The sequence below is a fragment of the Melanaphis sacchari genome, unplaced genomic scaffold, assembly GCF_002803265.2.
Source record: "Melanaphis sacchari strain LSU unplaced genomic scaffold, SCAv2.0 Contig10_pilon_pilon, whole genome shotgun sequence".
Lineage (NCBI taxonomy): Eukaryota > Metazoa > Arthropoda > Insecta > Hemiptera > Aphididae > Melanaphis > Melanaphis sacchari.
Genome location: NW_020270420.1, coordinates 5,417,492 through 5,436,025, shown reverse-complemented (window position 1 = coordinate 5,436,025; position 18,534 = coordinate 5,417,492). Strand labels below are relative to the sequence as shown.

General features: G+C 25.5%; 1 protein-coding gene across 2 annotated transcripts in view; it reads right to left on the bottom strand.

Moving 5' to 3' along the window:
• Positions 1-14,573, bottom strand: part of LOC112603521 (potassium/sodium hyperpolarization-activated cyclic nucleotide-gated channel 1) — a 36,014-nt gene extending 21,441 nt beyond the window's left edge. For both annotated transcript variants that reach the window (XM_025352126.1, XM_025352127.1), the window contains exon 1: positions 14,314-14,573. In XM_025352126.1, coding sequence (XP_025207911.1) covers positions 14,314-14,423 — 110 coding nt within the window. In that variant the 5' untranslated portion in view covers positions 14,424-14,573. The remainder of the gene's footprint in view (positions 1-14,313) is intronic.
• Between the last annotated feature and the right edge of the window lie 3,961 nt (positions 14,574-18,534).

The following is an 18,534-nucleotide window of genomic DNA, read 5'->3' as shown; positions in this document are numbered from 1 at the left end:
TATTGTATGCATATCTACTACGTTTTTTTTTTCAAACAAACACAAAGTACAATTAAATAATTCAAAATTAATTCAAATTGACAATCTGGGCATGAATACATAAAAATTTAACAATTTGTTTTAGTCTTACAAATTTTAAAAGATGTTAAAAATTGTAGGTAATTCACATCAATGAAGTGTTATGTATGTATTTATCACACATGTTGTCTGTGGTTTTCTAAAGTTACATAATTTAAATCTTAAACGTATGAAACTCAATTTTAAAAGAATTGTATTTACACATTATGGCCAAATATTTATAAAACAGATCTGGATAAATTGTGCGTAAATATACAGTAGACACAAATAGACTTAAAATCGAATGTGATTTTAAAAGTAAATTATATTTATATACCTATATAAATATAATTATATAGGTGTCTTATGACACATTTTAAATATCTAAAACAACTTTTAATATGATTTTTATTTCATAAACATTTTTACCGATCAAAACATTATTCCCTTCCTTCCGACAATAATCTTTAATAAATTTCTCAGGCATGAAGTTTTTTTTTTAATTTTTGTTAATAAAAATGTGTTCAAATATGATATAAATTTTCCAAACGAAATAAGATATTCGGGGCTGAGCGGTTGTCAAGAAAAAATATTGTTTTCAATGAGTTTAGATTAAAAGGAACTGTTCAGGCAAGCTGGCGAATACATTTCAATAAAAAGGACGTGCCATTGAGAAACATGCACAGATGGTTATTTATTTGTTTCTTTTTTTTTCTTTTTTTTTCTTGGCAGAGTATGCTGGTTGGAGAGAAGAACATTGACAAACACGATTTAGCCGCCTAAGAAGAAGAAGACGTCTCAGATTCCTGTGTTCACGTTGTAAAAATGAAAAAAATACACTATTACAATTTGGAATACTTGACAACAAAGGTCATTCGGAAATAAGGGTAAAGAATAATGCTATTTTGAAGTGCAAAGTGAGGGGACAAATACATCATATACACAAGCACTTTTCTAATTATTTGAATAGCTACAACAATCTACGGAAACATTCACTTCTTTTTAATGACTCATTTATTAAAACATATTTTTTTCTTCAGATTTACCGTTGCTTTAATAATAATTGTATAGCCACTAAGTAGTCCCATTATTATAGAGTATGTAACATATACTGACCTTGTAGTTTTTGTTTGAAAAAAAAAAATGAAAAACTAATTCAAGGTGTTGAATAAAGTAACTCACCGACAATGTTTTAAATGCAGACGATTGACTAATAATTACTTATGAACAGCCATGAAAATAACCAAACATTATGGCCACCGAAATTCGATCAGCTATTACAATTTATAACACAAATTACATAAAACTTTTGAAAACGTTTGTCCGTAATTATCATTTTAGTTTCACATAGTCAGCTTACTATCATAATAACTTATTTACAAATTCTTTTAAACTCACATTGCTAACTATCTATACATTTATAAATATGTATTAGATAAGTCATTATGTACAATATGTTTCATAAAAATGATTCTAAATAATTATTGAAAATTAATTAAACTGAATAATTATATACCATCTTTAAGGTATAAAATTACTTAAAAGTTTTGATACTTTACCGAATAAAATGATTTTATAAATTATAAATGTATCTAAATATATTTTTTCAGATCTTTACTTTACACACATATATATATATATATATATATAAATATACATGTAACTTTGATTCTTTGTCAAATAATTTTATAAATTTAATACTTAAACTCAAAATAGACATAACAACAAACTTTTTAACTTATTATTTATTTAACATAAGCTTTGACAATAGTGGCCTTTAGCTTTATATAACAATTTATTTTACACAATTTTACGAACAAATCTAATAATTATAAAATGGAAACTTTTAAATTCTAAACCATTGTATTTGTTTGAATTAAATTTATTTATCTATTTCGGTGCACTAGATGAATTATATGACGTTTTCTGGTTGGCAGTCAAATCCAATTATTTCGTAACTGACAATAATTACATATTTTTATTGTTGATATGCATAACATATATGTATTATGTATATGAATTAATAAAATATATAACTCTTACAATGGCCTATTTCTATAAGTTGATATTGTAGTTATGTAGCTTATATACATTTTAAAATGTTCAAACTTTATAAATACTTTATGATTTACAGAAACATAAAACGGGGTTTAAAGTTTAGTTAATGGTGGAAATACAATTATAATTAAATAGGAACTAACTATCTGGTTAATTCTCTGAGAGTACATAAAATTGTACTCAAGAATTTAACTAATTGTTATATATATTCTTTTATGAATTATTTATTTTAAACTAGTTAGGAAATGAATGGTTTTTGTGAAAATTATAATTAATAGTACATATTATATCAGTACATAAGTTAAAGAGAAAACTTTGTTATATTATCATATCGATTAACACAACTGTTTTTATAATAATATTACCAATATAAAAGTTTTAAAATGATTCATTATACTTGAAACAGTTAAGTTCACCTAACATAACATTTCAATAATCTACTTATCTAGTAATAAATTCTTTTTCAACTACAACAAAATTAGAAAACGAATATTTTATAATCATAATATTAAATATAAATATTACTATATTACTAAAATATTATTAACTTTTAAATTAAAAAAAAAAAAAACAGCTTTAAAAATAATTTCATTGCAACGAATACATGTTTTTCAATATAAATCTATTGCCTAAAAGATTACTGAAATAATTAATTTGCCTATAATTTCATTTAAAATTCAAATCGAAAAATAATTATACAGAGAACACATTCGTCATGCATAGATAATTAATAAATATTTTCAATACCATATTATAAATTAAATAATTATTGTACTATTGTAAAATTGATACTAAATTTTTAAAGTATTTTTTAGTTTTTAAGTTACATATTGTAATTGATAACACATTATTATATCATAGTGAAGATAATTACAGTTTTTTGTCTGAAATTTGGTACATGGTTATCCTGTACTCGAATATATGCACTTTAAAGCCATTTCTTTTTATTTTACATTTTAAAGGAGAGCCACGCAAAAAATTACTAGCAAAAAAACTATCAATTTTATATATTTTTCCATTGTTTATGGAAAATAAAATAGCTATTATGTTTGAGTATAATTTTAGACTTGTATTTTATATTTGGTACAAACAACCTAAATAACTGTGATAAAAATCTGCGCAGTTTACATTTAACGAAATTATAAATAAAGTATAAATCTACGGGTACATAATTTGTCACAGACAACTCCGTGTAAAATTAACTATTATATAATATAATTTAAAATTATTCACCTAATTATAATGACAATATAAGCAAAAACATGTATAATGATTCATAAATTAAAATATATGCAAGACTAATAAAAAAAAAATGCAAAAGTTTTGTCAAACACAGACGTCTTAATTTAAAAACGTTAATCCTAACAAAAAAACAATGAAAACCAAAATCGAATTTTTTAAAATAACAAAATCATAGTATATCTTTCAACTTTCAAAAATAAAAACGTATACTATTATATATGTATCTTATTCAAAATATCTAATATTATACACGGAACATAATACAATAAATCAAAACAGGAAAATTAACATTTTGTACCTACTAACATTTAAAATACCTTCGAATTTTTTTAATTATCCAAACATGTTTATAAACGAGTACCTATTAAATTATAGTTATTATAATAGAAATTTCAAATTACAAAAATCAATAAATACCATAGCATACTATGACAGCTTACAATAAAAATGTCTATAAGTCTATTATTGTGATCTTATTCAAACTAATATATCATTGGAATTCACACTACAAATGTCAGATTTCAGTACAGATAAAGATTATTAATTCTTTTAATAGTTTAAAATGCCATATTGGATCGAAAAAAAAACCATATACTCAATAAAACATATTTAATCAATACTTGTACCTATTCAGAAAATATTAATTCAATTGAAATTCAAATTGTAACCTATGAAATTTTCAAAGTTGCATTGTTAAAATGTATAGACAACTCAAGAATAAAAAGTGAATTTTAATAATTGTATACTCAATCATTACATAAATTCTTGGTTAAAAATAAATTTTAAAAATTTAAAAATATATTAAAATGTTAATTTATTTAATTTATATTGAAATAATTTAAAAATAATTTAATTCACTAAAAATTTTTATCATGATATTATACTAAATCTCCGCTTTTAAAACAGAAAACAACTCATATAGGTACTTAAAAACTTTAAAATAATAATACACGATTAAACTATGAATAATATTATAGAACGTTATGGAATTTTATACAAAATAATAATTATTTCGATACGACAATTTATTTTTTATTCAAAACTATTAATTTTATATCCACCCTTATTATAAATGTTATATTTCTTCACGTTTCTCACTTTTTTTTATGTTATGCAATTATACAGCTATATTTAAAATTACGGAAAAACAAGACATTTCTCACAATTTTTTCCCTGAATTTAAGTTTCTTTAAAAATCACATTATATACATAATGAATTACATAAACATTATCATCACTTTTAAAAAAGTGTCTTAAACTTTTGTTTCATGACTTTTTCATTATATTTTAAGTATTGAAAATTATGTTTTATATATTTAATAATGGTATTTAAATATTAAAGGTGAATCTTCATTTATAAAAGTCACTTCAACCACTAAACACAACTCTTGATTTTTAAAAAACCCCTTATATATTCTATTTAAAATTTAAATGATATATGTAAATAACTGAAAACGATAATATATTTGTCTATAATTTCAGAAAAACAGGTTATTAACTTTTAAAATATTTAAAAATGTAATTTATTCTGAATTATTTTTTTTTATACTTGAATTTCTCGGCTAAAACTATTGATATCGTAACAAAAAGGAGATTTTTACTTGGAAGAAATGAAATAAATAATACTGATATTAGTCTAATAAATTCAATAACTCACTAGTTTAATTAGTATTTTTGGTTATATAAAAACATCTTAAAACTAAAATTTTAAATAAACCATACCATAAGGGTTAGATAATATTGGTAAACTAATAATTATAAAAGTAAGTATTAAATATAAATTAAAGCACGTAAAAATTGTTGATTAGTTTTGAAAAATATAATTTTAACTATATTATTTCACATGTAATAAGTAATAAGTTATTATTAATAACATATTAAGTGATGACTAAGCCCTGAAAGTTTTGAAAAATTAAAATTCCATTAGTTCATGTCTACTAATAAAATTAAGCAAAATTATCTCTATAAAAACTTAATGTTACAAAGTAATTACACTCATGATAAAATAATTAATCGAGTATAGCATATTTTTTTTTTATCCCTATTCATTAAGCTTTATGAAAAACATTATTTTATACATTGAAGAAAAAACCTCTATTTTATACAAGAAAAAAAATACTAGGTACCACATAAATTAATTTATATTTTAAATATGAGCTTTGAAAAAAAATTTAATACGATGATGTACTAATACATTTTTAATCTAATTTCTATCAATAACATCAAAAATACAATTGTACAGTACAAAAAAGAGATTATATAAATTTTACAGTTATTTTAAATATTAAACTTTATATTGTTATATATCAGCTAATTTTAACATTGGTCAAATAACTATTTTAAAATAACTACCATGCAATTTTCAACCATACAACTTTTTAATTTTTTTTATTATAAATATAATATTAACGATTTTATTTATAGATAATGCCGATAATGGTAATAATTAATAATGTTAATCATGTATACAGAAAAAAAACGCTTGTATTAAATATATTTTAATATTATATAAAAAAATATATACATATAAATCTATATAATTTTTCAAGTAAAAAGAAAAATATTTTACAATTGCGAGATAATGTCATAAATGTTTATTGAGTATAACAAACATCAAAGCAAAGTAAATCGTGGACATTGCTCCACAAATCACGGGAACTAGAAAATTAATAGGTGCACAAGTATCAATAATTAGTTTAGAAACAAAAAAAAAACAATAGGTTTACGGTCGACGAACATCCATTTACAAAAAAAAGGTACACCACAATGTGTTTATTTTATGTAATATAATTATAATAAATGTTTAAGAATTCACATAATCCTAAAAATAAACTAAACGCAAATGAGGTACACGTATTTCCATTATTATTATTGTCTACTTCTCTCGTCAAAAAATATTATAACTAACTATATATTACATCAATGAAATGTATATTAAGCGATTATTTATATGCAAATATATATGCATTTAATATGCATCTCATTTCTTTAGCACCAATAATTTATAAAATTGTTATTACAAAATACTGCTCTTAAAAAAGATATTACGTTTAGTTTATAAATGATATTTTCATCATTTTTATTTCAAACCAATTTATTTCATTTACATATGAATTACCAATATATAAATTTAATTGTTCATTTTTCGTTGAGTTATCGTTAAATTATTTTTGTTTTATTATTAATACCTATAACCTGTATATAGAAAAAAAATTTGTTTTTTGACATTCGCCAACAAAAAACTGACGTAATGCAATTAACTGTATTTCAAACTTAGGACTGAAGTTAATCCAAGTTATATTTATATACTTCTTTCTGTTTGTAATTTTATAGCACAGCAATATTATGAACAAATTGCTTTTTTTATTTATAAATAATATTGAACCAAAATCATATTACGAATTCTTCAAACTTTTATAATACTATATAGTATGTAATGCTATAATATACATAATATACACTTCAAATTATTCTTTATATTACTAGACACGGTTTAATGTAAACCTTTTTACCCGATGGATTTTGTTGATTACATTGAAGATAATCATAAATAAATAATATTTTCAATTTTATGGTAAAAAAAAAAAACAACAAATAACGTTAACTTTAGAAAATCCGCTGAAGTTTAAAAAATATAAGATCCTTAAAAATATATTATATTTCCATGTATCATGTCTAACTAGCTATATGTCCATTATCCAACTTAAATCATGATATACATAGTAGCTGTCCTTGAGAATACTTTTTTATGGTTAACCGTATTCATATATATTATACAGTATTCTAATGTCCCCGAATATCAAATCGAATGGGATATAAACCCTAAAATCCATTACAAGACCTAACACAACATATTACCGTAATATGTACCCGGTATTCTTTAGGGGCTAATAAATGAAGTGTGACACATTTGTCGGTTGTTAGTTTTCAAAATAGTAAAATATTTCTATAATAAAATTTGAAAAAATAACACAAACTTATAAATACTTAATAGTACTTTTAAATAGAACAAATCAATTTATCCATAATTTATACAGCATGAACCCATAAATTGACATTTTTATGACTCATTTATTTCGGTACTTTCCAAAAATAATTCATTAAAAATATTTTTCAATATGAATAGTTAATCTGAGATTAGTATTGATCACGCATTAAAATAATTAAAACCATCCAAATGAATATTAGCGATCGTATTCAATGCTAAAAACAAAGTAATTTTTTGGTTTCATTCAATCACTAGAACGATTTTAAACATATAATTTCGAAATAATTTAAAACCTACCCTGCCCACTTTTTAAAAAGTATAAAAATAAAATATATTTCTTATGTTCGTTAAGTATCCATATTATATGAACATTGGATTTATGTGTTTTTAATACAAGTGATACAAACAACACAAGACTTATAAGATATTACAAAACTTATGGATTTGATAGATGCGTGTAGACTGGGCGCAATACCGCAGAGGTGCCAAAAGCCATCTATATTTTATGTAATATTATTAAAATTAATCAATTATATTTTCTAATTTATAATATAAATATAAATTTTTGATTTCAACTTATTTTTTATAGTTAGATCATAAATGTTCTTTAAGTTTTCTGTTATATTTGGAATTCGCATGTGTTTGTTAAAATATTCTTTAAAGCTAGAAACGCTTTCAGTACAAACAAACATACATAATATATAATATAGACTAATACCAAAAATACACAGATATTGAGCAAAATAAAAAATGTGTTAATTGTACAAATGTGTATTTTTTCACTACAAACACTTTCATAGAAAAAAAAAACGAAATTTCAAGTATCAATCGATTGGAAATAGAGTTTAGTTTGTACTTTATTTCAATTTCTTAGAAGTTTTCCGAAGCGTAATAAAATATTACAGAGAACTGGAAAAAAAATAAATAAAAATAATATTTCTAACTTCCTTTTAATATTAAAATCGAATTTTGTAGTTACAATTCTAAAACTTTAACACTATAAATGTAAATTTTCTAAGTTATTTTTATATTTTTCTAGTGACAATTTTTAAAAATTTAATGCAAAATTTGATCCATTACAAATAAAATGAATTAGATATTATTCAACTTTCTGGATAGTTTTCATAAGCAACTGGACAATTTAAAAAAGAAATGTATTATTCAATAACACTTTGATAACTTTTTATAAATCTAAAATCTCATTCTCAACGCCATTTATAATTTTATATATATATACCTATATCTTTAATAATTTTAATATTGAGTTACTATGTTATAATAATATTGATACAATTTACATAATTTTTATTTATATATTATAATTAAGTAATATAAAATATACAACTGAACTAAATGGTATAATGTATAATACTTACGGATTATAATACTATATTAAGTTAGTGCGATTAATAGCTTAATGTCAAAAAGAAAACATCAAGTTAAATTATCTATTTGGTGTTTATGGTTGAACATTTATCATGAAATTGTTATAAATACCAAATATAAAAATAATGTTTCCTCCACCTCAAATTTGAATTATCTATAATAGGTACCTAATTACTAATTAGTAATTATAATATTAATTATGTACACTAAAATAATAAAATTCAGTTTATTATATTGTATTGTGTACATAGATCAATAAATATATATATATATATATATATATATATAAAGGGAGAGAAACTAAATAACAACAATTAAGTATACTACGGTATAATTCAACAAATATTAACTAAAAATTTAATAACAAATATGAATTATCAATATTACCCGTTGACTCCATTTTTTCCGTACTTCAAAGAAAATGTATTTATTCAAAAAATCTAGACCTACCTAAAAACAATAATTAACGTTATTATTATAAAACAGAAACTTAATACTTGAGAGGGAAGAAATATTTGAACAAACGTTTAATTATGTACTATGGAAAAAACGTCAACATCACAATATTATTAAACTATTCATAAAAACTAAAAATATTCAATTATTGTTAAAAAGAAAATATTTAAAATATATGATATTCATATGATATGGGTTCAACATGAATTTATATACACTTAACCCATAAAGTGTATAACGTATATGTAATAATGTGTATAATAAAATCGTTTTTCAACAAAATTTAATATTCACTAAACATTCGATTTCATTCTATATTAATTTTTAATTATACGATCAATTACCGTGATATTTCTATAAATCAAAACGTTAACATTGTAGATGGAGAATAGGTGTAAGTATCACCATACAATAATCGCTATAATTATCTATATTACATAATGTAATTATATTAAATTTGCAATGTCATATGCATCGGCTGGAAGTGTGCGTTATTGTATATTAAACAAGACTCAGTGACGTGTAGAGAACATTATGTTTACATTTAATTAGATAATCGTATGGCATCAAAAATATTTAAGTGAAATATTAATTATAAATAAGCCATACAAGTGTTTAAAATCGCCCAAAGTCCCCCATGCGTATTCTGTATAACAAATATTGCACTAGTATTATGTCAAAAAACAGGTACGAAATTAAATAATACATCAATCCGTAGGTATCAAAATTCAAAGCTAATCGATACTAATTACACATTGTGACACTTTTATGTAAAACGAGGGTTGAGAGAAAAACAACAACTTATTTTTTAAACATAAACTGCATTTTGTTTCCGAACTTTAAAGAACTGAACAAATAAGTTTAATACGTTTATGTATTATTCATTCGTGGGGATAAACGTAAAAAGAACAAAAATATAATATGTAAATAGTTTACAAGCATAAATATACAAAAGAACAATATGGTATTTATTTGTTTAAGAGCAAAAAGCACGTAAAAAACAAATGCATATTACTTATTCGCAAACCTAAACGTACAACGACGAGTTAGTAGCAAAGAATTATTATGAATAAAATTAATTATTTATAAGAAACAAAAACATTTTATTTATTGCAATAAATTGAAATAAAAGACATATCAAAATTAAATTACCTACTTAAAATTACGACTAAGATATTTAAATATCAATGTATTTAAACATTTAATATAATCAATAACACTAAAATATTTGTTTTCACATTAATACAATAATATATTAAATTAAATTGTCAATTTATTATCATTATGCTCCACCCTCTCACCTTTAAAAAAAAAATATTTTCATGAATGAATTTGAAAACTGATGTTGCAAATTTAATACTTGTAGCTGCATGATGTGTATTATTCTTTATACCAATTTCAATTTTCAACTACAAAACTGTTTATATACTCGTATTACATTCGACACAGTTAAAACAATTATTTACGTGCTTTATGAGTTATGAATCTCGAACAACTAACTAGTGTACTAACATAATATGTAATTTAGTCCGGAAACTTATATCAACGAGGAAAATACTTAAAGATATAATAAACAATTTTTGATCCTTTAAACTTTGGTTATGACTTATGAATTATTATCCACCAACGTGATATTTGCCACGAAACACCGCATCGGTGAACTCTAAAATGTGTAATATGTACCTGTATTGAATAATTATGTAGGTATATTATTGTCCTATTGCAGTCATATAATACGTCTGATCAACATATATTCTAAAATACCACGCACATATTTATACACCGCCTCTCCAGTGATAAAATATTATGCAGTCAGATGAATAAATTTAATGTTTATAACAAATTCACAAAATGACGACACCTAATGCGTAGTACTCGTACATATATTAATAATGTATATTGTGAGATGTATTTGGAAGTTAACTTAACGAGATTAAGCGCGTTGGTTTCAATGGAGGGAGGGGGTGAATTACGCATTAAATGAACCGGTATACTGCTCGATCCCCTCCCTTTCATAGACATATAAAACATTAAATAAAACAAGAAAGCCAGTAACAAAATAAAAAATCTTAAGTAATAAATCTTTATAATAAGAGACTTTTGGACTATAATACAACTAAGAGTAATATTTTTCCCAATCGTACACAGAAAAAAATTAACATAACACAAAACATAATATCATAGGTATAATAATTAATATATGTGTAAAGATTTAGATGAAAACAATTTAGAATTTATTTTTGTTTAGTCTAGTTTAAATAAATAAAACGGTTGTTCAGAAATGAACTAGTATCTGAACAATTGGTTTTTTAAACACAACATATCGATGACTTGAAAACCACATTTATTTTGGTATACAACGCTAACATATTTTTTAAGCCTTTTACCTTATATATCTGTACCTTTTTCCTAAACATTTCGTCAACTTTAATATTGTGATATTTTTTTAAGATTTAGAAGAAAAAAGTTGTTTATGTTATCTATTATAATTTATATTAAATCATAAAGTGTATACATTTTAATGTTTGCACAGTACAAAATGGCTACCACAGCTATACTAGACAATTATAATAATTAATAACATAGTATACCTACGACCTAACTAATAATTAAAATAATTATCAAAAGATAAATCATGTTTAAATTTGCTATATTATTACAGATAATGCAATAAAAAAATTATTATGTACAATATATTAAAAGCATTTAAAATTAGCAAATATTTCTTTGTCAGCCTAGTATAAAAATATAAAAACACTTGGACGAACGACAAAAAAATGTGGATGCACATCTTTGGTGGGTATGCCTTAACAACAATATTATACGAAATGGACCGTGACGCTCCTAATTGATAATAAAAATAACTAGGAAGACACTATAAAATATGTATATTATAAATATAAATTATGTATTCATATTTCGTTAATTACTATAATTGTAACCATAACTACAGATTACAATTGTTATAAAAACATTCTGATCATAATATAACTTAATGATACATTTAACTGCATATTTCAAAATCAATATTTCGTAGTAACATCATTGAAAATTTTAGTGTGCACTGCAAGTCTAGCAGTACAATACGTATAAATCGATAAATATTATTAATGCTATTTCGATGTTTCAATTCAAAAATACATTTCACATAGCGAAATGTCTATTCCAATGTGTCCTAACTGTCAAACTGTCCATAATAGTCAATATCTACTGGCTACTGTAGACTACCATAATAGTGGTTGACACTGGTATTATGAAAATATCTGAGAACCTAGATAATATTACAATAAAATGCATTTGTTTTAAAAATTATTTATTCAAAAATGTTAGCTCCGAAACCAAGAATATATTATTTGATGATATTTTTTTTTTTTTTTTTATTAACTAAATATTTTAACCACTAATAACTAAATATATTAATCAGTGACTGACCGTACACCTCCTTAAAATGTTTACGATTTTTTATTTGAAGATGTCTTATTTATATTAAATTATTTATTCAATGGAGTTATTTACCAAATAGAAAAATATAACATTGCATTTCATACCAAATTATTCATATTAGGTAATACTGAGTACTCAGGTAAGCTACTGAATAAATTAAGGAAAATATAAAATAAAATAAATACATAATATTTTTTATAATATTTTATGCTAAGTTTATTTGACATATTTTGTTCACTACTAAAATAAGCTATTATTAAGTTGATCAATACAAATTAAGTATACAAGTACATACCTATATCAATAAATGGTATAATAATATTAATTATTAATATCTGTATAATAATATACATTTTAACAAAATTAATATGGACATAATATAAGAAGGTACACTTATTTTTCCAAAACATAAACTGTATTATAAAAACTAAGTAATGACTAATTATGAACAATTATCAAACTGACATCATTATTTTCCATTACGCCTTTTAAAAAAAAATAACTGGTTTACATTTTCCTGTTTTTTTTTTTATAATTCTAACCTGACATGCAAGATGATTAGTTCTTCAATAATGTGTATTTATTTTCGAGATTTTCACGTTAAAATATATTATTATACATAACACTTATGAGGTCATAAAAAAATTCAATTTCGAGAAGCAACTTTCTAGATTAAAAATCACACACAGATTAAATTTTAAACGAAATTATGTGGTCAGTGTATTTGTAAAAACCATAAAATATAAAGAAAACAATTTATCATTTTAAAGTATACCTAGTCGGATTTCGAATTTCTTACATATTTAAGGACTACCGAACTGCAGGTGGCCAACTGACTTTGTTGAAACAACCTTTTATGTACAGATCAAAACCGGTTACCAGACAATGAAACAAGTGATATTTTTTAAAAAAAGGTTGTCGTCAAATAACTGGAAAAACGTTGTCAAGAGTGTCTGCCATCAACGATACCTATAGAATTCGAAATAGGGGCGCGCAAACCTGCAGTCATTTTTTCTACAACGTTACGTATCTCAACTATTGACCATGGAAAAACATGACGGAACAAACACCGTAATACAAATCAAAAAAATAGTTATTTGACGACGATTAGTGTGAAACCAATTATGTACACATTTTATTAAATGATAGGAATCTCATATAGTTATATTATAATACATAATAGTATAATACTATGGGACATAATAATGTTTGTTATTCGGATCGAAATGTGTGTAAAAGGCAGAGGCGTAAGATTTTGGAACCCTTTTTTTCCCTTAAAAAAAAATATCATCGGAAGGGAGGGGGCTGATCAATTTTTAACTAGGTACCTAAAAAATAAAAAAATGTCATCAGATAAAAAAAGCTTAGCCCAATAATATCTTATTTTTTTTTCTCAGTAATATTTTTTCTAGCGCAACACTCCCTTTACAATTCGGCATCTGGGGCGATTGTCCCCCCCCCCTCTAAATACATCCCTGGTACGATGTGTGAAAGTCTAGTACGTCTCGTTCAGCGTCCAAGTACCCCTGACGACGAGACACGGTAAACATTAAACAACCCCGTCGATTCGGTTGGCCTGATAAAACTTCGGTAGATCATTCACAATGCGCGACAACCGTTAGTCATTCTAATCCGTAGTAACGGGTTTCGCGGTTAACGCGCCAGCCGCGCGCGCGTGTTACCTGAACTTGGAACAAGGGTGGATGACCCAGGCGCCCAGGGACCGTTGCCTGAGCCGTTCCTTGAGCACGGCCTTTTCGCTGCCGTAAATCTTCATGGACAACCGGTTCATGGACGGTTCGAAGACGGTTCTCAGCCGGCCCAAGACGGTGGTCCGGGGCCACTGGCGCAAGTGTTTCCCATCGTCGGCCAGACCGCCGTCCGCCGCCGCGACCGACTCATCGGCAGCGGCGGCGGCGGCGACGGCGGCGCGCGAACGCGTCGTCGGTAGAACCCGCGCTACGAGAAGCCCGGATAGTCCGCGTCCATGCCGCCGGCGAGAGCGGTGGTGGCCTGCACTGTGACGGTGACGGAGCGGCGGTGGACGCGTTACGAACGACGACCGGCCGCGCGCGCGTTAGAACACGTTACACGAATACGACACGCGACGGTTACGACGACGAGCGTGCGCGACTCGAGACAGTCGGGACCACGTTACAGGGACACGCGTTCGCGATGCACTGCGGACCGTCCGGGCGCGACCACCGGTTCGGCCGTTCGTCCGAATCGCGTTGACCGCGCGCCGCCGCCGTCCCCACCAACGACGAACCGGTTGCCGCCGCCGCTGTCGCCCACCGACCCTTAACACGCTCTACGATAATAATAAATTGTTGTCGTGCGTGTTGTGTAACGACATAATAATATTTTATTGTCACAACGATATTGTTTTTATTAGCGCGTCAGCGATAAAACCGTCGCCCACGCTCGACGACGGCGCAGGACAGTGCTCATCGTTGTGACTAAAACGATAATAGTATTGAATTGTTTATATTGTGTGTTACGCGCTGAATAGAAAAAAAAAAAAAGTCGATTTAATTAATTAAACTCGAATTTGCGAGCCGCCGCTGCGTAAAAAGGCGTTTAAGCCGTCACTCGTGGCCCGCACGAGTTTGCCTTTAACGCGAACCCGTATCGGTGTGGAGATGATAGAGATTATTAAAAAGTGATTATCGACCGGTCACAAGTCGCGTGCGAGCGTAACGATACGGCCGTAGCCCATAAGCGTAAAATATGACCCAAACGCAACCCATAAGCGCGACAACAAAAAAAAAAATGATATACCTTTTTAACAAGCCATGAGTGTAAATACATTTTATGAAAATAAAGTGTATTTTTTAAGTCAGGAATAATGTTTACTGTGTATTGTATTAAATAAATATTATCTAAAATGTTTATCAACCTTCGCCGTAATTCGTTACGATAAACTACGATACGATAATACTAAACTTCAACTAAACTCGATCACTGTTGATGTATTTTTGAATTATAAAAATACTATAAATTAAATTAAATTAAAACGAACAATTTAATTTAATAATAAATAATTTTAAAATTAAACTTATAGTGTAATTAGTACAATATTTATTTTTGCGCTTTTATTCCACTTATGAGTGTAATTAGTACAATATTTATTTTTGCGCTTTTATTCCACTATATGATCTATTAAAAAAAAATAAAAAATTTGCGCTTTTGGGTTTCACCGGACGATACGTCGATACATATTTTAAAAATTAACAAGTCATAATGACACTAGGTATATTATCTATGTGTTCAGGAAAATAAATATTTTTAATGTCTGTGTTTTTGATATCGAAAAATGTTTAAATATGTGTGGGTATCATAATTAGAAATGATCCAAATAGTAATTAAAAAAATGCAAAATAACATTTTGCCGTGAAATCATTATTATGGGCTCGGATTTAAATGTTTAGCTTAAGCAAATAACAATTATTATTAAAATAATCCATAAAAATATGTTATACAATTTCGGTTCCCGCTTTAAGCATAATAAATAAAGATATTATTATTAACATTTGGTATGATTGGATTGCCGTCGCAGTACAAGGATGACTTCTTTACGCGCGACAAAGAATAATTAAGAGTTTTCAACTATAGGTAGGTAGGTATGTCATTTGCTCTATAACCTTTATCCGACGAACCGTACGTAATAACTTCATAAGTATTGTTTCCGTGCGATGCTAGTGTTCGACATCTATCCATCACTTTTATAAATCAAGTATACGCAATTTGAATTACTTAATCTAAAATAATTTTTCAAGAATTTTGTTGTATTAATTACTGATATCCTACAAGATTTACTCAAATCCCCTAATAATGTAATGCGTTATCTACCTACTGCACATCTTAGTCATATATTTTTATAAATGCGAGACGAGAAGAACCAGCTAGTGTCCAGACAAATAGTATACAAATATGTAAGACAGGGAAAATATATAGACCTCAAATTTTAATTGAATTATAGTTATTAAATACTGTATTATAACGTATGTATGTATTAAAGTATAAAAAATTATATTTTGTATTAATATTATAATATACGAAATTTCTATAGATAAATAAATAATTAAATATTAATTAAATAACAGAAGTCACTGGTAATAATGGTCTGATTAAAATGTTTATTATGTTAACCCTAGCTAATGTATCTTATATTTCTACCAACACATTGTAGGAATATAGTAAATGTACAAACAAATAAATACAACAATACAAAAAAAAAATTAACAAATATGAATAATACTTGGGATTTTGGAGCCAATATTTTGAATAAAAATTTTTATCAAATATATGTAGTGTTCTACAAAGAAAAATGTTACGTTATTTATTTATATTTATTTGGCAATTTGGCATATTGAATATACTTCTAGGAAATTTACATTGAACTACGAAATTGCAAACAGAAAAAACTATACATGGTGGCTTTTTTTTATCATGAAATTTAGCATACATAAAATTAATATAATATATATGGTAGGTATACTTAAAAAAAATGAAATACTTAAAAATAATAAAGCGATAAAAAATATCATTTTTTTTTAAATGAATTATTTTATTTCAACTACAAATTATATAAAGGAATATTTTCTAAAATTCTAATAGCATTTGAAATAATGAGTGGTTCATGATAAAATAACCAATTTGTGAATGTATATTAGGGTGATCCTTAGCTATAGAGGTAAAAAATTTTTTTTTTTTAATTATAATCAGGGATTCGAAATTTTGTTTAGTATGCTATTAAAGTAATTTCAGTAAAATTTTAATGTGACAAAGTCAACACATTCACGTGCCTCAAAGGGGTAGAAGTTCTATAAAAAATGGTTAGATTTTCTTATTTTGCATGTAATTTCTTTAATTTTATAGTTACGGAAAAAATGTATAGGACTATTATTATATTAATAAATATTTAAAACAAAAAAGTTTTCTTGTGTTTTGTTTATAAAATTAATAGTTTTTCGAAAAAAATAAAAAATAAAAACGGTCGAAGTTAATGTTAGAAGAAAATGACTAGGTTTTTAGTTTTTTAACTGTATTATCTTAAATATTTAAGTTGCATTAAAATTGTATAAAAGTACTATTATAAAACATAAAATTATCTATTATTAAGGTTTTATAAGTTTTATTAGTTATACTAACCTATTTGTGAAAAAAAATAGTAATATAGTTTTTTATAAAATATATATTCTTTAAATACACATGAAAAATATTCATTTTTGAAAAATGTTATTTCAAAAAGAATATTTTGGTAATTTAGCGTTATAATGTAAGGTAATTAATGTTAAATTGATATAAGTTTTCTTTAAAATCTCTCGAGTAAACCCTGAATACTGTTGGCGATATTCTTGAACAACCTAAAAAAGTTATTATTTATTCTATTATTTAAACAGATAAATATCACAGAATCATTTGATTATTTCATGCTTGTAATGTAAATTGTTTTTGATCTTCATTTAAAAAAAAAATTTTGTTGTATTCTTCCATCAGTTTTACCCCACGTTCAGCTGTATAATTTACAACTTTCAGCGAAGATAATATTTCTTTTGCATTAATGTAATCATCTATAACTTGCCATGTGCTTGATCTTCTCGTAAAAAATGTATTGATATTCGAAATCGTTGATATATTTTCCAAGAATTACTATTAAGAAGTAAAAATTAAAGATCTTTTTTGAGAAAATGTTATATATCATCATATTTTAAGTTCAATTTTTTAATTTATCCTTCATTTTCTTCTTGTTCTTCGTTTATATTTTGTTTGTATCCTTGTAAAATTTTGATTGCTATTCAATATTTAGTACTGTTGTCAACTTCATCATCACATAATGAAAACACATTACATTATTTGATTAAATACCAAAAGTAGTTTACAAAAAAATTTTTAAGACC